Source organism: Rhincodon typus, chromosome 8 (assembly GCF_021869965.1).
Source record: "Rhincodon typus isolate 14 chromosome 8, sRhiTyp1.1, whole genome shotgun sequence".
Taxonomy (NCBI): Eukaryota; Metazoa; Chordata; class Chondrichthyes; order Orectolobiformes; family Rhincodontidae; genus Rhincodon; species Rhincodon typus.
The window spans coordinates 146,938-168,602 of NC_063339.1; the positions used below are offsets into that span (position 1 = coordinate 146,938).

General features: G+C 43.3%; 1 protein-coding gene across 1 annotated transcript in view; it reads left to right on the plus strand.

The window, feature by feature from the left end:
- pomt2 (protein-O-mannosyltransferase 2) overlaps positions 1-21,665 on the plus strand; it is a 145,457-nt gene that overhangs the window by 8,644 nt on the left and 115,148 nt on the right. Inside the window, exons 2-4 of the mRNA XM_048600344.1 lie at positions 2,333-2,417; positions 3,166-3,270; positions 17,523-17,631. Of these exons, the coding sequence (XP_048456301.1) occupies positions 2,333-2,417; positions 3,166-3,270; positions 17,523-17,631 (299 nt within the window). The remainder of the gene's footprint in view (positions 1-2,332; positions 2,418-3,165; positions 3,271-17,522; positions 17,632-21,665) is intronic.

Sequence of the window (21,665 nt, forward strand, 5' to 3'; positions counted from 1 at the left end):
AACACTTTACCCACAACCGAAGTAAGGCTCACTGGTCTATAATTACCCAGCTCGTCCCCGCCTCCCTAACCTATTCTTCCTCCCACCTATCCCCTCCTCCCACCTCAAGCCGCACCCCCATCTCCTACCTACTAACCTCATCCCACCCCCTTGACCTGTCCGTCCTCCCTCACTCCCCACCTGCACTCACCTTTACTGGCTCCATCCCCGCCTCTTCGACCTGTCTGTTTCCTCTCCACCTATCTTCTCCTCTATCCATCTTCTATCCGCCTCCCCCTCTCTCCCTATTTATTTCAGAACCCCCTTCCCCTCCCCCATTTCTGATGAAGGGTCTCGGCCCGAAACGTCAGCCTTTTTGCTCCTCTGATGCTGCTTGGCCTGCTGTGTTCATCCAGCTCTGCACCTTGTTGTCTCGGATTCTCCAGCATCTGCAGTTCCTACTATCAATGATCTACCCTGTTCTCTTCTGGCTGAAGATTGTTCATTTTCGTCCCAGAACATCACTGCAGGTGTTCTTCGGGGTAGTGTCCAAGGCTCAACCATCTTCATAAGATCAAAGGAAATCGAGTGATTTAAGGAGTCTGAGATTTGCCCCGTTTAGGGTGGAATTTGCCGTTGTAAGACAGATTGGCAATACTCTGCAGGCCTGGGTGTAGGACTTCTGACTGTCACAGAACTTTGATTTGTCTCAATAGGGAACCTTTTGAAAATTTGTCCATATGATGTCAGCATTGCTGGCATTGCCAGTCCCAAATTGCCCGGAGAGCAATTAAGAGTCAACCACACTTACGTTGGGTCAGAAGTCATAGGTAGGCCATACTAAGGATTGCAAATTTCTTTCCCTGAAGGGCATTAGTGAATCTGATGGGTTTTTATGATCAACAGCGCTGACCTGGTTGCTTGGAGTAATTTTGGATTAAGTGGCAGTAATATGTAACATTGACAAAATGTACTTTAACAACTCCATAATGGTTCTTTTAGACACCATCTTTCAAACCATTGACTCCACCAAATAGAAGACCAAGCTTAGCAGAAGCATTGGGACACCACCCCCTGCAAGTTCTCCCCCAAGACACATGCCATTGTAACTTGGAACTCTTATCAACATTCCTTCACTAGCTAAGTCAAAATCCTGGAACTGCTTTCTTAACAGCAGTATGGCTTCCCCTCCATCATTTCAAGGGTTCAAGAAGGCAACTCATCAACCACCAGGCCAGCTTGGCCCTATCCTTTTTTTTGTTGTTGACTTGACATACCTGGGCAATTTTCCACCTTGTTGGGAAGGTCGCAGTGTTGTAGCTGCACTAGAACAGCTTTGGTAATGGGTGCAGTTAGTTTTGGAGCATCAGCATTGTGTTTTACGGCCATGATGTTATCTGGGACACCGTCTTTGCTGCACCCAATTTCTTCGGTCCTTGCTTTATGTCCTGTGGAGTGAATCAAATTGGCTGTGGTGGTTGGTAGCTGATTTGGAGAGATTCAGTCAGAGTTCTGGAAAAGATGGGCTCTGATTTAGGATATAAGGACATGTTTCTTTTCTCTGTTCAAAGTGAGACAACTTATAATAGTGGTCCTCTGCGGTCAGGACAGGAACATCAAATGTGGAAATCACCTGAGTGAGATTTGCAAGCAAAGTATCAAGATCAAAAATATTTAAGCTTCATAAACTATGGTATTTAGACCATAGGTTTGCTAGGAATGAGAATGGCTTAAAAAAAAAAATCGAGTTAGATTTTCTCATCTGGTTTAGTGCAAGAGCTGACTGAAACACACGCAAGCACAATCAGATGGAACTGCTGTGTATGAACAAAAACTGGCATGGAAGTAGGGCAGTGCAGTGGCTCAGTGGTTAGCACTGCTGCCTCACAGCGCAAGGGACCCAGGTTTGATTCCACCCTCAAGAACTGTCTGTGTGGAGTTTGCACAACCTCCCAATATCTCCGTGGGTTTCCTCCGGGTGCTCCGGTTTCTTCCCACGGTCCAAAGATATGCAGGGGTAGGAGGACTAGCCATGCTAAATTGCCCAAAGTGTCCAAGGGTGTTTAGGTTAAGTGGGTTAGACATGGGAAATGCAGGGGTAGGGGAATGGGTTTGGGTGGGATGCTCTTCAGGGGGGCAGTGTGGACTTGTTGGGCTGAATGGCCTGTTTCCACACTGTAGGGACTCTATGACTCTGAAGTACTTGCTGGATGGATGTTGTCGGGTTGGAATGAATTTTGTTCCCATTCATGTACTAAGTACTAAATGTGTATTAGCTACACAAGTTAGTTTATGATTAATCTGTGGGAAAGAGTGTATTTGAAATCCAGTGTCCTTATTTTTATCTTTGCAGTTGGGATGAAACTCACTTTGGAAAAATGGGAAGTTACTATATTAACCAAACGTTTTTTTTTGATGTTCATCCTCCACTAGGCAAGGTAGGTATATTCTCATTCATGTAGAATTAACAATAATAAAGCACTCACTGAATAAATCAAAGGTCTCCTTGCATCCCTAGTGGATGTATTAACAACTGTCATGGGTCTTTTATGATCCTTTATTTTAAATATTCCCACAACCTAAAACATTTCCTCTACCTTTACTCTTTCCAACCCATTTATAATGTTAAATGTACTCCATCTTCTCTTTTCAAAACACTTCTTAGAGAAAAAAACCTATTGTCTGCTAATGGCTGAAATCTCAGTTCTGGTGCCATCCTTATTTCTGTCTCTGGTGTTGATGTGACCTGTTGATTGTGTATGGAGATCTGCATGTACACATTGGTTAGTGTGACATGCCAGACTCCTAAGCACAAGATTGCTGGACTACTTTTAATTTGTATATCCCTAGACTATTTTTAATTTAAAAAAAAAAAGAACTATGGATGCTGGAAATCAGAAACAAAAACAGCAATTGGCAGGATCTGTGGAGAGAAAGCAGGATTAACATTTTAGGTCCAGCGATCCTCCTTCAGATCCCGAACCCTGACCTTGGGTTCTGAAAAAGGGTCACTGGACCCGAAATGGTACCTCTGCTTTCTCTTCACAGGTGTTGCCAGACCTACTGAGCTTTTCCAGCAATTTATGTTTTTGTCAGTTTTTAATTGCTTTGCTGTCCTCGATGATCACGTTTGTCCCTCTAATTGCACTTCCTCTCTATTCAGTTGCTTTGTTTTTATGTTCCTAGATGTTAATTGGATTGGCAGGATATCTGACTGGTTATGACGGTACTTTCCCATTTAAAAAACCTGGAGACAAGTATGACCACCACCATTACTATGGCATGCGAGCGGTAAGAAACATTAGCTAGAGAAACAGGCAGAATATCAATATACTAAGAAACGTGGTCTCAAAAAATCCAAAAGAAATTCAAAATAAAAACTGTCCAAAAAGAGTACTTCGCCACACAAGTCGTAATTCAGACATCCCTTGGAAAGGAGGGAACTGAGATCCACCAAACAGCGTGCATTTTTGGACCCAATGATAAGGTTCTTTATGCTAAATGTTACCTTTCTTTATCTGCTTTTTTTTTTTTTTAGACAGAAATCAAACTTGGTGCTAGAAAAACCAACATGGATTTGTTGAGTGCAAGTCATGATTAGCTAACTTGCCTGAGCTTTTTGATGAGGTAATGGAGAGGACTGACAAGGGTGCCACTGTTGATGTCTCGATGGACTTCCAAAAAGTCCCACAAAACATTTGTGAGAAAGTGAGTGCTCGTGGAACAAAAGGAATTGTAGCAACACAAATGAAATTTAACTATTGTGCTGGACAGTTGTTTTTGGACTGAATGAAAGATTGTAGTGACTGGCGTCTAGACTCCTGCTCTTCATGAGATATTAGTGTCCTAGACTTTGGTGTAAAGGGCAGAACTTCAACATTTGTAGATGAAAGAAAACTGGGTGTATTGTGAAGTAAGAGCATGAGAGAAGTTGAAAAGGATGTTGGTAGAATGAGCAAACAAATGACAGATTAAAATTCAATGCAGAGAAGAGTGAAATGGTTTGTTTTAGTAGGAGGAACATGGAGATCCAATGGAGAAAAGGTAAAGTTCAGAAGGTGATGCATGAGCAGAGGGACCTGGACATGTATTAGAATAAGTCTTGAAGGTGACGGGCAGTTTGAGAGCACAATTCAGAAAACATTAGAGAGAATGCATAAAACATTTGAGAATGGTTCCAGAGATTACTTCAGTTACTTAAATGGATAAATTGTGACTGTGTGTTTCTCCAGCAGAAGTGAAAATTGGAAGGAGAAATTATAAGAGTTATTCAAAATCAAGAAGCGTATGGACAGTATGTGTTATTCCTATTGATTGAGAGATTGAGAACCAAAAGGCACAAATTTAAGATTCTACAATAGGAGCATGAGTACAGCCATTTGGCCATAAGACATGGGAGCAGAGATTAGGCAATTCGGGCCCATTCAGTCTCCTCCGCCATTCAGTCATGGCTGATATGTTTCTCAATCCCATTCTCTTGCCTTCTCCCTGTAGCTTTTGATTCCCTTATACAATCAAGAACCTATCTATAGCTGTCTTAAATGTACTCAATGACCTGGCCTCCACAGCCTTCTGTGGCAATGAATTCCATAGATTCACCACTCTGGCTCAATACGTTTCTCCTCATCTCCATTCTAAACTGTCTTTCCTTTACTTTACTCTATGGCTGTGCCCTCGGGTCCTAGTCTCTGCTGCTAATGGAAACATCTTCCCAATGTCCACTGTATTCAGCCTTCCAGTATTCTGTAAGTTTCAATTAAACACCCCCCTTCATCTTTCTAAATTCCATCGAGTATATACCCAGAGTCCTCAGACGTTCCTCATATGTTAAGCCTTTCATTCCCGGGATCATTCTTGTGAACCTCCTCTGCACCCAGACCACAGCCAGCTCATCCTTCCTGAGGTATGGAGCTCAAATTTGCTCACAGTACACTCAATGTGGTCTGACCAAAGCTTTACAAAGCCTCAGAAATACGTCCCTGCTTTTATATTCTAGTCCTCTTGAGATAAATGCCAACATTGCATTTGCCTTCCTAACTACAGACTCAGCTTGCAAGTTTACCTTAAGAGAATGCTGGACCAGGACTCCCACATCTCTTTGCACTTCAGACTTCTGAATTTTCTCCCCATTGAGAACACAGTCTATGCCTCTATTCTTCCTACCATTCTTTACCACATTGTATTCCATCTGCCACTTCTTTGCTCACTCTCCTAACCTGTCTAAATCCTTCTACAGCCTACCCGCTGCCTCAATACAACCTGTCCCTCCACCTATCTTTGTATTATCTGCAAACTTAGCGAGAATGCCCTCAGTTCCTTCATCTAGATCGTTAATGTATAAAGTGAGAAGTTGTGGTCACAACACCGACCCTCGTGGAACACCACTCGTCACCAGCTGCCATCCTGAGAAGGACCTTTTTTTTTTTTTTGCCACTCCCTGGTTGTCTGGCAGAAAGCAATCTTCAATCCATGCTAGTACCTTGCCTCTAACACCATGGGCCCTTATCTTACTCAACAGCCTCCTGTGCAGCACCTTGTCAAAGTTCTTCTGGTAGTCCAGCTGGATAACATCCGTTGGCTATCCTTGATCTAACCTGCTCATTACTTCCTCAAAGAATTCTAACAGATTTGTCAGGTGTGACCTTCCCTTGATGAAACCATGCTGACTTCATCTCGTTTTACCATGCACTTCCAAGTATTCAGAAATCTCATCCTTCACGATGGACTCCCAAATCTTCCTGTCTTTTTGCCTCAGTCCCTTCTTAAAGAGGTTGCAATAGCGTTATTTTTCCGCAGTTCACTAGGACTTTCCCTGACTCCAGTGATTCCTGAAAGAACACCACTAAAGTCTCCACTATCTCTTCAGCTATTTCCTTCAGAGCTCTAGTGTGTAGTCCATCTGGTTAAGGTGATTCCTCCACCTTCAGACCTTTCAGTTTTTCTAGCACCTTCTCCTTTGGTGATGGCCTCCATACTAACTTCTACCCCCAACTCTCTTGAATTTTTGGGATGTTACTCATACCATCAACTATGAAGAGTAATGCAAAATACTTAAGTCAGTTCCTCCACCATTTCTTCGTACCCCATTACTACTACTACAACCTCATTGGGCCCCTGGAAAATGTCCACTTTTGCCTCTCTATTTGCAGTTTAGATATCCGAAAAAAACCTCTTGCAATTTTTTTTATATTACTGGCTAGCTTCCTCTCGTATTTAATCTTGTCCCTCCATATTTCGTTTTAGTTGTCCTCTGGTCTTTGTAGGGTTCTCAATCCCCTGGCTTCCCACTGCCCTTCACCGCATTATACACATTCTCTTTTGCTTTTATGCTGTCCCTGACTTCCCTTGCCAGTTATGGTTGCCTTGTCCTCCCTGTACCATGCTTCTTTTTCCTAGGGATGAATTTTTGCCATGTTTCCCAAATCACTCGCAGAAACTCCTGCCACTGTCTTTCCTGCTAGGTTCCTCCCCCAGTCAATTCTGGTCAGTCCTCCCTTATGCCTCTGTCATTACCTTTATTCAACTGTAATACCATTATGTCTGATTCCAGCTTCTCTCTCTTGTGCCCAGCATCCTGACTGCTGTTTGGAGGCCTGTACATAACTCCCATTATGGCTTTTCTACCTTTTGTGGTCCCTCAACTCTACCCACATTGATCCTACATCATCTGACCCTACATTGTTTCTTGCTATCGATTTACTAATAAGGCGACCCCACCCCCTCTGCCCACCTGCCTGTTTTTACAATAGGATGTATATACTTGGATATTTAGCTCCCAGTTCTGATCCCCTTGCAGCCACGTCTCTGTGATGCCCACCACATCATATGTGCTAATTTTGATCTGAGCCGCAAGCTCATTTACCTTATTTCATATAATGTGTGCATTCAGATACAACACCTTCAGTCCCGTATTTACCGTCCCTCTTCTCATTGTTATCCCTTTATTCAATGTGCTTGAAGTTTGATTCCTGACCCTTTGCAAACACTTAGTCGTACTTTTGTATTCTGGAGACTTTAATAAGCTTGCCTGGGTTCTCTTTCCATTTTTTGCACATTTTGCCATGCAGTTGAATCTAGACACCCCCTGGCCCAAAAAATCAGGCTAACCTGCTGCTTCATTCCCTATTCCCCCTCTTTTTAGTCAAGTTCTGTTGACCATCCCATTTATCCTTTTCACTAGAACATTTGTCCCAGCTTTGTTCATATGGAGACCATTTCAATGGTACAGATCACTCCTGTTCCAATACTGATGCCAGTGCCCCATGAAATGGGCCCCTCAAGCCTGTTCCCACATTAAATAGAATCATCGCTGATCCAACATTCTTTATCTCCACTTTCCTGCCTTTCTCCATGATCCCTGATATCTCTAATGATAAAGAATTTATCTGTCTCAGCCTTAAATATACACAAGGGCTCTGTCTACACAGCAGTCTGTGGTAAGGAGTTCCAAAGACTCTTGATGCTGCCTTTTTAAGCAAAGTATGTTGTTTGTTTTTAGGTAATTTCTGAGTCTGTAGATTGTTAAAGGGGCAGAAATGGCTTTTAGTAAAACAATGTGCTCTTCCAATTGGATGTGGGAGATCAGGGAGATTTGGAATGTTCCTGGGGACTACATCTGCAGGAAGTGTTTTTAGTTGCAAATCCTATCGGACCGCATGAATTGGTTGGAGCAACAGTTAGAGGCAATGAGTTTACAAGAGCTAGTGGATGTGATGGATGGCAGTTTCACGAAGACAGAGACACCGCAGATACAGTCAGATAGGTGGCTGACCGCTACAAGTGGCAGGAGAGATAGCCAGGTAGTGCACGAGCCTGCTGTGGCTATCCCTGTCTCAGACAGCTGTGCTGTTTTGGATACCGTGGAGGGGGATAGCCTCTTAGGGGAGTCTAGAACTGACAGCCAGGTATCTGGTATTGTGACTAGCTTGAACGTAACGAAGGGTATATCAGGTTCCAAGCGGCCAATTATAATGGGGGACTGTGTGGTCTGAGGCACACGCAAACGTTTCTGCAGCTGTCAGCGAGACATCAGGATGGTGCGTTGCCAGGGTCAAGTGGTGGCAGCACTAATTCTGAAAGTGGAGGGGGACCAGCAGAAGGTCATTGGTACCAACACACACGTACGTAGGGAAAGGAATGAAGTTCCGCACAGAAAGAATATAGGGAAATTAGGCAGTAGTTTTCTATTAGGTCCTCTGGCAGTAATGTCTGGATGACTACCAGTGCCACAGGCTGGTGAGAATAGAAATAGGATGATAGAGCACATTCCTGCATGGCTGAGGAGCTGGTGCAGGGGGCAAGGATTCACATTTTCTTTCTGGACCATTGGGATCTCTTCAGGGGTAGAAGTGACCTGTTTATGAAGGATGGATTCCTCCTGAATTGGTAGAGGATAATATCCTTGTGGGGAAATTTGTTAGTGTTACTCGGGAGGCTTTCAGCTGGTGAAGGGGCAGGGAGGTGTGGTGTGGGGGTTGCATAGGTGGGAAGAGTGCCGGGTGTGGTGGGGCTGGAGGGGAGTGTGGAGCAGACAAGGGAGTCACGGAGACTCCCCTCCAGCCTCACCACACCCGGCACTTTTCCCTGCAACCGCAGGAAGTGCTACACCTGCCCCCATACCTCCTCCCTCACTCCCATCCCAGGCCCCAAGAAGACTTTCCACATCAAGCAGATGTTCACCTGCACATCTGCAAATGTGGTATACTGCATCCGCTGTACCCGTTGTGGCCTCCTCTACATCGGGGAAACCAAGCGGAGGCTCGGGGACCACTTTGCAGAACACCTCCGCTCGGTTCGCAATAAACAACTGCACCTCCCAGTCGCGAACCATTTCAACTCCCCCCCCTCCCATTCCTCAGATGACATGTCCATCCTGGGCCTCCTGCAGTGCCACAACGATGCCACCCGAAGGTTGCAGGAACAGCAACTCATACTCCGCTTGGGAACCCTGCAGCCCAATGGGATCAATGTGGATTTCACAAGCTTCAAAATCTCCCCTCCGCCTACCGCATCCCAAAACCAGTCCAGCTGGTCCCCGCCTCCCTAACCTGTTCTTCCTCCCACCTATCCCCTCCTCCCACCTCAAGCCCCACCCCCATCTCCTACCGACTAACCTCATCCCGCCCCCTTGACCTGTCCGTCCTCCCTGGACTGACCTATCCCCTCCCTAACTCCCCACCTACACTCACCTTTACTGGCTCCATCCCCGCCTCTTCGACCTGTTTGTTTCCTCTCCACCTATCCTCTCCTCTATCCATCTTCTATCCGCCTCCCCCTCTCTCCCTATTTATTTCAGAACCCCCTTCCCCTCCCCCTTTTCTGATGAAGGGTCTAGGCCCGAAACATCAGCCTTTCTGCTCCTATGATGCTGCTTGGCCTGCTGTGTTCATCCGGCTCTGCACCTTGTTGTCTCGGATTCTCCAGCATCTGCAGTTCCTACTATGTCTGATTCACTTCCCTGTCTACCTGTGACTCCACTTTCAGAGAACCGTGCACCTGAACTCCAAGGTCTCTCTGTTCCACTACACTCCTTAAGGCCCCACCATTCACCATGGAACTCCTACCTGGATTTGACTTTCCAAAATGCAACATCTCACAATTATCTATATTAAACTCCATTTTGCCATTTCTCGGCCCACTTCCCCAGCAGATCAAGATCCTGCTGCAATTTCTGACTGTCCACAACACTACCAATTTTTAGTGTCATTTGCAAAAAGGTTAGATCACATGGGATCCAGGGGGAGCTAGCCAATTGGATACAAAATTGGCTTGAAGGGAGGAGGCAGAGGGTGGTGGTAGTGTTGTTTTCAAATTGGAGGTCTATGTCCAGTTATGTGCAACAAGATCGCTGCTGGGTCCACTGCTATTTGTCATTTACATAAACTATTTGAATATAAATATAGGAGGTATGGTTTGTCAGTTTGCAGATGACCCCAAAATTGGTGGTGCAGTGGATAGTGAAAAAGGTTACTTCTGAGTACAACAGGACCTTGATCAGATGGGCCAAGGAGTGGCAGATGGAGTTTAAATAAACGTGAGGAGTTGAGTTTTTTGGTAAGGCAAACCAGGGCAGGACTTGTATGGTTAATGGTAGGGTCCTGGGGAGTGTTGCCAGTCGAAGAGACCAAGGCGTGCAGGTATGTGCGTGGAGCGAGACCCTTTCAGCAGGAGAAACATCCTCTCAGCACTTACCCTGTCAAGCCCTTTTAGGAATCCTATATGTTTCAGTAAGATCATCTCTCATTCTTCGAAACTCCAGTGAGGAGAGTCTCAATCTGTTTATCCTTTACTTATAAGACAGCCCCTCCATATCAGGGATCATCCTAGAACCTTCTCTGTACTACCTCCAATGAAATACTATCTTTTGTTAAATAAGAGGACCTACTCATGCTCCAACCCTTTTGAAATAAGGGCCCACATTCCATTAGCCTTCCTGATTAATTGGCATTAATCCTGATGAAGGGTCTAGGCCCGAAACGTCAGCCTTTCTGCTCCTACGATGCTGCTTGGCCTGCTGTGTTCATCCAGCCCTGCACCTTGTTGTCTCGGATTCTCCAACATCTGCAGTTCCTACTATCTCTGATCCATATTTCCTTGTTTACTTAGCCTTTCGTATCTCTCTCGCACTCTCTCGGTTCCATCTCCAGCAATCCGCTTACCTGTTTTCCACCCCCATCCCAACCCTCAAATTTGGCTGCAGCGTAAATCGAACAAAAGAGGAGTATAGCACAGGAACAGGTCTTTCGGCCCTCCTGGCCTGTGCCAATCATCATGCCTGACTAAACTAAAAAACAAACCTGCCTTTATTCAGTCAGTATCCCTCTATTCCCTTCCTATTCATGTAACCATCCAGATGCTTCTTAAATGTCACCAACGTGCCTGCTTCCACCACCTCTGGCAGTGCATTCCACGCTCCTACCGCTCTCTGCGTGCAAATTTTTCCTTGCGAATCTCCCTTAAACTTTTGCCCTCTCACCTTGAACCTGTGGTCCCTTGTAATTGAAACTTCAAACCCGGGGAAAAAGCCTCTGACTATCCACCCTATTTATGCCTCTCATAATTTTGTAGATCTCTATCAGGTCTCCTCTCAGCTGCCCTTGAACAGACAACATCCTTTTGAGCCTTCTCTGTACTGTCTCCAAAACTTCCATGTCCTTCTCGTAACGCGGCGACCAAAACTGCACACAATATTCCAAATGTGGCCTAACAAGGGTTTTTCTAGCTGCAACATGTTTTGCCAACACTCGCACTCCATGCCCCTTCCTAGTTACTAACAGTCCTGATGAAGAGTGATCTGATTCAAAACGTGAGCCCTGCTTTCTTCCAACAGATGCTGGTGAAACTCAGGTCAGGCAGCAATTTCTGTTTTTGTTTCAGATCTCCAGTATCTTTTGTTTTATTTTTTTGCCCAAGAGACCTATCTGCCTTTAGCCCCATTAGTTGTCAAATACTATTTCTCCAGTGATGGTGATGGTATTACATCACTCCTGCATATTCTTTAGTATTAATGGGATGTTAAAACATCTTTCGCTATAAAGACTGATGCACAATATCTGTTTAACTCCTCAGGCACTTCCTTGTTCTTCATAACCATCTCCTCAGATCCATTTTCTAAGGGGGCTGTGTTCACTTTGAACAATCTCTTTCATGTTTAAAGAAGCTCTTATTGTCAGCTTTTATATTCCTTGTTGGTTTGCTCTCAGTTTATTTTCTCTATCTTGATTAAACCTCCTTTTTCTGGATTCCAAATTTATCCTAGTTTTCAGGGTTACCACTGACCTTTGCCTCCTTTTTATGCATTTTCTTTCAATTTATCACTCTCCTTAACTTCCTTGACCATAGTTGGTTCATCCATAGAGATGTGGCCTAACTATCATCTTGTATGGCTGCAACATGACTTACCAACTTTTGCACTCTGTGCCCTTACTGAGGGAAGCAAGCATGCCATATATTGCCTTTACCACCTTATCTACTTAGGTTGCTACTTTCAAGAAGCTATGGACATGCACCCAAGATCCCCCTGTATATCAGTGCTCCTGAGGGTCCTGCCATTAACTGTATATTTGTCTCCTGAATTTGACCTTGCAAAATGCATCACTTCACACTTGTCCGGATTAAACTCTCTCGACCACTATTCTGCCCAACTTTCCAACTGATGTGTATCCTGGTGTATCATTTGACAATCTTCTTCACTGTCCACAATTCTACCAATTTTCACGTTGTCTGGAAACTTATTAATTAAGCTGGATGTGCCCCTTGTGGCTAAAGGAATCGAGGCGTATGGAGAGTAAGCAGGAGGGGGATACTGAAATCGCATGATTTGCTGTGATCATATTAAATGGTGGTGCAGGCTTGAAGGACGAAATGGCCTCCTACTGCACCGATTTTCTACGTTTTGTTTTTTCTATGTTTTTAATCAGACCACCTCATTTTCATCTAAGCCTAGCCATCTTCAGCTGCTTCATCAATGGCCTTCCCTCTATCATACAGGCAGAGGTGAGGATATTTGCCAATGTTCAGTACCATTCACAACTCCTCATACTGAAGCAGCCTGTTTTTCAAATGCAGCAAGATCTGGACAATATCCAGGCACGGGCTGACAAATGGCAAGTAACATTCACCCCACACAACTACCAGGCTATGACCATCACCAATAAGACCATCTGATCACTGCGTCTTGAAGTTCAATGGTGTTTCCCTAGGACATCAGTCCCAGTCCTGCCCACGTGTAACCCATCCACTTTGTACTAGTCCCATCTTGCCCGAGAACAAGTCCCCAAGTCCCAGGAATCTGGAAACCTCCTTCTTGCACAACTTTTCCAGCCATGTATTCAGCTGATATATCCCGCTTTTTGTGCTTTTACTTGCATATGGCACTGGTAGAAATCCTGAGATTATTACCTTTGAGGTCCGACTTTTTAATTAACTTTCTCAATCTCTATATTTAACTTTTAGGACTTTATCCTTTTTTTTAAAACCTGTGGCATTGGGACTGATGTGTACCATGACCACTAGCTTGTGCATCTTCCCTCTCCAGAATGTTCTGTAGCTGCACTGAGATATCCTGGACCTAGCTCCAGGGAGGCAACGTGCATCATGCAGTTTTGTTTGCAGCCACAAAAACACTTAGCTGTTCCCCTTACAATGCAATCCTCCATAACTATTACATTCCTATCCTTCTTTCTCCTCTCTCATGCAGTCAAGCCAGTAATGGTGCAACAAATTCAGATGTTACTCGTTTCCCCTGAGAGGCTATTGAGTTTCCTGGACTGCCTGCCTAAACCTCTTACTCTGCCTGGTAGTTACCCATTCTCTTTCAGTATGTGGAGTCAGTCTATAGTGTCACCACCTTTGTGTACAGGTTATCCACGATTCTCTCAGTTTCACAGATACTCCAACATATCCCCAGTTATTGCTGTAGCTCTGAAACCAGAACTTGCAGAAGCAGCAGTTGGGGATACTTCCTGCACCATGCTGGCCCTAGAAACTGGAATTGTGCCAGTCTTCCTATGTAGAGCAGGAAGAGCAAACCATGGCTTTGACCTCTCCTACCATGAGTTACTCCTTTGGCTTAAACCTTTCAAAGGCCTCTTAAGATCAAATAATATCAATTACTTCAGGGCCCTTCTTCCCTGGACCTTGTAAAAACAGAATATAACCCTTACAAACTATTGGCCACACAAGAAAATACTATACAAACTAGAAGCATTAATAGAAGTTTGCACCCACTGTCCAATCAGCACCTCCTGTTTACTCTGTCACTTTTCAATCCTGATGTCACGTCAGGAGCGCTGCCTCTGCGTATCTGGGTTGCTCCTATCTTTTATAAAGAGTGTTACCCTGCCTTTTCCTTCCTTCCTTTCTGACCAGTCAAATATCCCTGAATGTTAAATTCCCAGTTCTGATCTCCCTGTAACTGTGGCTGTGCAATGGCTCAAGATCCTATCCATTTGTCTTGATTTGTGCCGTCAGTTCATCTGCCTTCTTCCAAATGCTTCGTGCATTCAGATACAAAGCCTTTCAGCTTCCCTTTTAGCCATTTTTAATCATCCTAACTTCTTTGTATTGTGATTTGTTTAGCCTCTTGCCCCGATAAGCCTGTTTACTGTTTTTGCATTTTACTGCTCTTTAATCGCTGTCCTTGTTTGTTCTTTCCCTTGTGGCCCTATTTAGGCTCCCAGCCCCTTGCCTTTCTAGTTTAAACCCGCTCCAATCACACTAGCCAGTAGTTTCATAGAATCCCTAAAGTTTGGAAACAGGCAGTTCGGCCCAACAAGTCCACGCCACCCCTCTGAAGAGCATCCCACCCTGACTCATTCCCCTAACCTGCATTTCCCCATGTCTAACCCACCTAACCTAAACATCTCTGGACACTACGGGCAATTTAGCATGGCCAATCCACCTACCCTGCACATCTTTGGACTGTGGGAGGAAACCGGAGCACCCGGAGGAAACCCACACAGACACAGGGAGGATGTGCAAACTCCACACAGACAGTCACCCGAGGGTAGAATTGAACCCCGGTCCCCAGCGCTGTGAGGCAGCAGTGCTAACCGCTGAGCCACTGTGCCGCCCCATTGGAGGTGTAGAATATTTCAAAATGGAAAAGGCTTTAAAATGTGTGACAGAACACCAACACTTCACTGGAGGCGCACTGACCATGTTACATAGCAGGGTGACGAAACGTTTGCAACCAAATCCACCAGCTTGGCGAGCACGTCTACAACCTCAAATGTGAGGTTATCCATTTCGATAGCAAAAATAGGAAGGCAGATAATTGGCTGCAAATTAAGAGAGTGGAATGTACAACATACAAGGATTGCAATTTGCCAGTCCGATAACTGCTTCAACAATGAAAACCAGGCCTTCATGAAATTCTTTGATGATCTGTTGTATTACAGGCATGTAGGACTGTACATCTTGCTTGAACTCTGAAGTCGTCAGTCAATACAAACAGGTTCTGCAAGACCTCTGGAGATGTTACTTATTTCTTACAGTCTAGGTTTCTTTTCTCAAATTTTTCAACAATTTGAGAACTAGAGAAAATAAGAGCACAAAATCAGCTTGCCAATGTGGCAACTCCTAAAACAAAACTCTGTCCTGCCCAAAAATCCCAGTTCACCTTGTTTTCTTTCTTTCTTCAACATTCTGCGTGGCTAGCTAGTCAGCACTGCTCCTCCCTTGATTGACACATTTGACATCCAACCAGCTGACCGTCCCTGTGCAAAAACACATATTGGTGCCGAATCATCTACAATGAGCTTAGGCAGGTGAGTTATTGCTCAATCTTTCCAAGCCTATTCCTAACTGCAAACATCAGTCTTTTATTCTTTCCACTTTGAAAAGAAGCTGGTGATCAGAGTTCAGTTCTCGACTGCAATTCAATTCAAGCCAAAAATGACAGAAATAAAAGGAAACACCGTGATGGTCTTAACATGCCTCCAACTTCAAAAGAGTGCCATTTCAATAATGTATTTCATGATAATATTAGTAATAATTAAACATCAAACATAACAGCTCACAACTATCCAATTGTTTCTCCCATTAGATTTATTATCACTGTACAATATTCTCGGGCACATGCTTAAATTTTCAACTGTTCAATCAGGATAAAGCATCAGCAATTACATTTTTTCCTTGACGTACAATTTTTGCACTGAAAGGTTGCAATAACAAATTCCAACGAAATGATCTCTCAGTTGCAGTCTTAAATAGTATCTTGATAATAGTTAATGGATTATAATCAGTAAGGTCTAAGGTCTCATTGTTTACATATTGAACAAACTTGAAAGTTCGGGGTTTGAGTGAAGATTTGTAGCTCGGGTGCTGGTTGCAGGTGGCGCGTTCGCTGAGCTTTGGAGGTTTGATAGCAGGCGTTTCGTCTCCTTACTGGGTGACGTCCTCAGCGCTGTGGAACCTCCTGTGAAGCACTGTTTTCTTGTGCCGGTTCAAATTTATATGGTCTGGTTTTTGCTTCTTCTGGTCTTGGTGGCTTGGCATTCATCCGCGGACTCCATCAACAAATACATTGAATTAGACCCGATAATGTGTTTGTTGATGGAGTCCGCGGATGAATGCCAAGCCTCCAAGACCCAATACACAGACCATTGCAATGCACAGCCAGAACCAGCACAGACCAGAAGCAGCAAAAACCAGACCATGTAAATTCAAACAAGCACAAGACAACAGCGCTTCACAGGAGGTTCCACAGCACTGAGGATATCACTTAGTAAGGGGATGAAATGTCTGCTGTCTAACTTCCCAGCTCGGCAAATGCACCAACATCTACAAACTTGAAAGTGTTCAAGCTGCCAACGCTGCAAATGACTCCTTTTCTATAGTGGAATTTTTTTTTCTTTTGTTCGCTCAGCTGCTTGGAAAGGTAATTTTGTGGTTTCTCCATTCCAGCTTTGTCATCCTATAAGAGAAATGTCCCAAACCCCAAAATCACTAGCATCTACTGGTAGTTTAAGTGGTTTGTTAAAGCTTGACGCAATAAATACAGGTTTGTTTAAGATGGCTTTCAGCTTTTCAAGGGCTGCCTGTCATTGTGTTAACTGTTCCCTGTTTGTCTGTTTTCATAGCAAATTGGTTGAGGGTACAGCTATTGTACTAAAATTAATTACAAACCTTCAATAAAATCTGCACATTCCCTAAAACCCCATTATATTTGGTTTAGTTTTAGTGGTGGGGAGGACAATCAAAGCTTGCTGTTTTGATGTTCTGGATGTCCTTGCCCTGCAATTTGTCCCAAATATGTCATTTTTTGCTTTCGCAAATTCATGTTTTACTAGATTCGTCACCAACCTGTCTAACTGTAATTGTTTAGACAAGTTTTCGAATTGTCCTGTATAGTAACACAGAGTAAATATATACTACAATATCTTCAAAGTAAACTACACAATTCGGCAGTTTGGCTATAACTCCGTTTATTTATTGTTGACTTGTGGCTGGGGCGTTCTGAAATTCAAATGGCGTAATCTGACATTTGTATAATCTATTGGGTATGGTAAGAATGAAAATTTCCTTAGGCGTTGTTGTCAATGGTACTGCCAGTATCCTTTTAACAAACCCAGTTTTAGAAAAAGAATGGTACGATATCAACCTCATCAATTTAATCTTCTAGCTTGCGAATAGGATATCAAACCACCTCTGTGATTGCTTTTCTTATAGACTACACTGTTCTAATTGAACCATCTGATAACATTGGTTGCTATTAAGGTAGCTTCGTAATTGCAGATTTTTATTGCATTCAAATTAGACTATCTGTGTCCCTAAAATAACGTTCTGGATTAATAGTGCAGAGATATTGCCTCGGCACTGTTACTCTCCCAAACAATGAAAAGATCAACACCTAGTGAAGTCACTGATCATTTATATGCTGTCTGAATACTATGTATTTGAATTTTATTAGAACGAGAGGGCAATCTCTTGAAATGTATACATTGATTGCTGTTCGTTCTTAGCTGTCTGTCTTGTCGTGTTTTTCTCACCCTAATTGTTCTGTTTTTGTATTGTGTGATACCTCCTCGCAAAATTTGCAGCTCTGTGCAACCCTTGGGTCCTTCCTGGTTCCTTTTGCATATCTCATCGTATTGGAGCTGTCTGGTTCACTCACTGCTGCACTACTTGCTGCTGTTCTCCTGATCTTTGGTGAGTTTGTTACTGACATTATTGGAGTGTGCTGCACAATCTACAACCATGTGGCATGGTTGGACAGAAGTGTGTACTGTTACAGACATATTGAGTATTCCAAGTAAAAGACATGTCAAATGTAAGCTACAAAAATGTCCCCTGAAGAGACCTCAGAATTTGCCTTTTGAATTCTTTATCAATTATGTACATTTGATGTTTTGCTCAGTATAGTTGTTCTTCATTGTTCCTAACTCGTCTTTTTTTAACTGTTGTTACATATAGAAGATGCAGCAACAGTTTTGGAACAGATTCGCAAAAGAATTTGGACAGTATCGTGTAGGTTGTGTGATTTATACAGGTTTTTATAGTTACTTTTGAGTTTAGATTTTTTTAATTTGAACTAGCAACATATACCTTTTTTGTGTGTCCGAGGGGGTTTAATGATTAATTTTTGATGATTCTGCAGCCATGGTGATTTAAAAGACTTCCAGGAGAATAATGGATTCACTTTGGGAGAGTTTAATGACATGCAAAATAAACAGTGTACTGCATTTGTGTAAACGGAGCAAGGATAATGTGAGAAAAAATCTTTCAAACAGAACGTAGTTTAAGGTATGGAATGCACTGCCTGCAAAAGTGGTGGTGGAGGCAGGTTTGATTTGAAATATTCAGGTGTGGCATTGGATGATTATTTCTATTGAAATGGTATGCAGGAATGTTGGGGAAAAGATAGGAGATTCGCACGGGAGAACCAGTGCAAGCACAATAACCTTCTTTTTTGCCGTAATATTCCGTAAAAACCTAAAATTACAGAATCAGAAGATTAGAGAATTCTCGTGGGGGATATACCCATAGTTTGGGGTGGGGGGACTTTTTTAATTTCAGTTGGGCATTTCTGCAGGGTTCTTAGCTAAAGCTTGATATGTTAAGCAGTTGTTTCTGAGAAAGTGAGAAAATTGTCTCCAATTGTTTAAAGTATCTTACCTCAGTGTAAGGAGATAAGTTAAAAAGCCCCAGGCCAAAAGTGTTTGGTATAAATCCAGGGGGTGTTATTTGAAGCTGAGAAAGTTTAGGCTCAGTTACATGCTGAATCAAGATAGAGTATATCAGAATACTAAGAAATATTAGTAAATAGGTATGGGAGTCGGCTGTTCAGCCCTTAAGCCTGTCCTCCATTCATTATGACTATGGCTGATTACCAACTCGGTAGTCTATTCCTGCCTCTCCCCCCGCCCTGCGTTGTCTCAAGTGCTATATCAACTCCTTGAAAGCATACAATATTTTGGCCTCAACTGCTTTACGTTAGTAAATTCCACAGGCTCACTGCTGTCTGGGTCACGAAATTCTTTTATAATGAACTCTAGCATTTTCCCCACTACCGATGTCAGGCAGACCTATAATTCCCAATGTTCTCTCTGCCTCCATTTTCAAATAGAGGGATTAGATTAGTGACTCTCCAGTCTGTTGGAACTGTTCCAGAGTCTACAGAATCTTGGAAAATAACCACCAATGCATTCAATGTTTTTGGGGTCGCTTCCATAGGTATTCTTGGGTGTAGGTTATCAGGCTGTGGGAATTTATCAACATTCAATCCCGTCAATTTCCCCAGCACCAGTTTGCAACTAATACTGATTTCCTTCAATTTCTCCCTCTCTCAAAACCCTGTGTTCCCCTACATTTCTGGCATGTTGTCCTCTTTTGTGAACACAGATTCAAACTATGTATTTAGTGTGTCAGCCATTTCTTTGTTCCCAGTTAATAAATTCACCTGCTTCTGACTATACGTGAACTACATTCACCTTGACTAATCTTTTTCTTTTTGCATATCTGTAGAAACTTTTACGGCCAATTTTTATATTCCTTGCAAGCTTACACTCGTAATCTATTTTTTCCTTTCTTAATCAATCCCTTTGTCCTCCTTTTGCTGAACTCAACTGCTCCCACTCCTCTGGTCTTTTGCTTTTTTTACTAGCCGGTTGTATGTAAAAGGGCTAGGGAACTTGCATTACTGATTGAGAGAATGTCACAGCTGTGACAAGGAGAGGACATCTTGGAGGGCTCATCCAGTGAGGCCATATGAGTAGAACTCAGGAATAAGCAGGGTGCAGTCACTGGGGTTATACGATCAGTGCCCTTAAAGCCAACAGGAGATAGAGGTATAGATATGCAGGCAGATCATAGAAAAATGTAAAAACAACAGGGTTGTTGTAGTGAGATATTAGGAACTGCCAATACTGGAGAATCTGAGATAACGAGGTGTAGAGCTGGATGAACACAGCAGGCCAGGCAACATCAGAATCAGGAAAGCTGACGTTGTAGTGGGTGATTTTAATTTCCCCAACATTGACTGGGATTCCCCTTAATGCCAGGGACTTAGATGGTGCGGAATTTGTTAGGTGCATCCAGGAGGGCTGTTGATAAAAGATGTAGATTGCCCAAGTAGGGAAGGGGCAGTACTAGACTTTGTATTGGAGAATGAGCCTGGCCAGCTGAACGAAGTTTCAATGGGGGGAGCATTTTGGGAACAATGTAGGTTTAAGAAAGTTATGGGTAAGGATAAGGCATGAAAGTGCTAAAATGGGGTAAGGCTAATTGTAACAGTATTAGGCAGGAACTGGAGAAATTAGATTGGCGGTGCTGTTTGACAGTTAATTCACATCTGACAGGGGAGACTTTCAAAGGCCAGGTTATCGGAGTTCAGGACCAGTATCTCCCTGTGAGGATGCAAGATAAGGAAGGCAAGATTCGGGAACCCTTGAAGACAAGAGATATTGGAAGTTTATCAAAAAGAGAAAGTTAACATGTGAGATTTTGGAAACAGAAATCAGACAAAGCCCTTGAGGAATATAAAGGAAGCAGAAAGAACTTAAACAAGGAATTAGGAGGGCTAAAAGGGGTCATGAAATATCCTTGCCAAATTAGATAAAGGAGAAGCCAAGGAATTTTATACATCTATTAGGAGCAAGAGAGTCGCGAGGGAAAGGGTAGAGCCACTTAAGCACAAAGAAGGCAATTTATACGTAAAAGCAGAGAAATTGGGCGAGGTCCTTTGAGTACACTGCATCAGTATTCACTAAAGGAGAAAAAAGTGGATGATGGTAAGATTAGGGAGGGATGTTTTTAGTACTCTGGGGCATCTTGATATTAAGAAGGATGAGTTGCTAGGTGTCTTGAAAAGCATTAAGGGAGATGAGTCCCCAGGGCCAATTGGGATCAATCCCAGAATACTGAGGGAGGAGATTGCCGGGGCTTTGACGAAGATCTTTGTATCCCCTTTAGCCATAGCAAGGTCCCAGAAGAATGGAGAATGGCCAAAGTTGTTCCTTTGCTTGTAATCCTTAGATCAGTGTTAAGAAATTATTGGAGAAATTTCTTAGGGACAGGATTTATTTGCATTTTGAAAAGAACAGACTTATTAGGGATAGTCAACATGGCTTTGTGTGGGGAGGTCTTGTCTCCAATTTTCTTGTAGCGACGGAGATGATTGTTGCGGGTAGGGCAGTGGATGTTGTTTATATGAACTCGACAAACACATTTGACAAGTTCCCTCATGATAGGGTGGTGCAGAAGATTAAGTCACATGGGATCCACAGTGAGTCGGTAAATTGGCCTACTCGTAGAAAACTCTGGGTAGTTGTGGAGGGGTTCTTTCTGACCAGAGATCTGTGACCAATGATGTCTCATGAGGATCAGTGCTGGGACCTCTGTTGTTTGTAATATATATGTAACTGATTTGGATGGAAATATAGGTGGTCAAACGAGTAAGTTTACAGATGACAAAGAACAGATGGTGGAGTTGTGGACAATGAGGAAGGTTATCCAAGGATACAGCAGGAAACAGATCAGTTGGAAAGTTGGGTTGAAGAATGGCAGGTGGAGTTTGATCTGGACAAGTGTGATGTCATGCATTTTGTGAGGTCAAATGCAAGAGGAAAGTAAACAGTAAATGGCAGGACATTAGGAGCATTGATGTACAGAGGGATGTTAGGATATAAGTTCATAGTCCCTGAAAGTGGCAACTTAAGTGACTAAGGTGGTAAAAAAGGTGTATG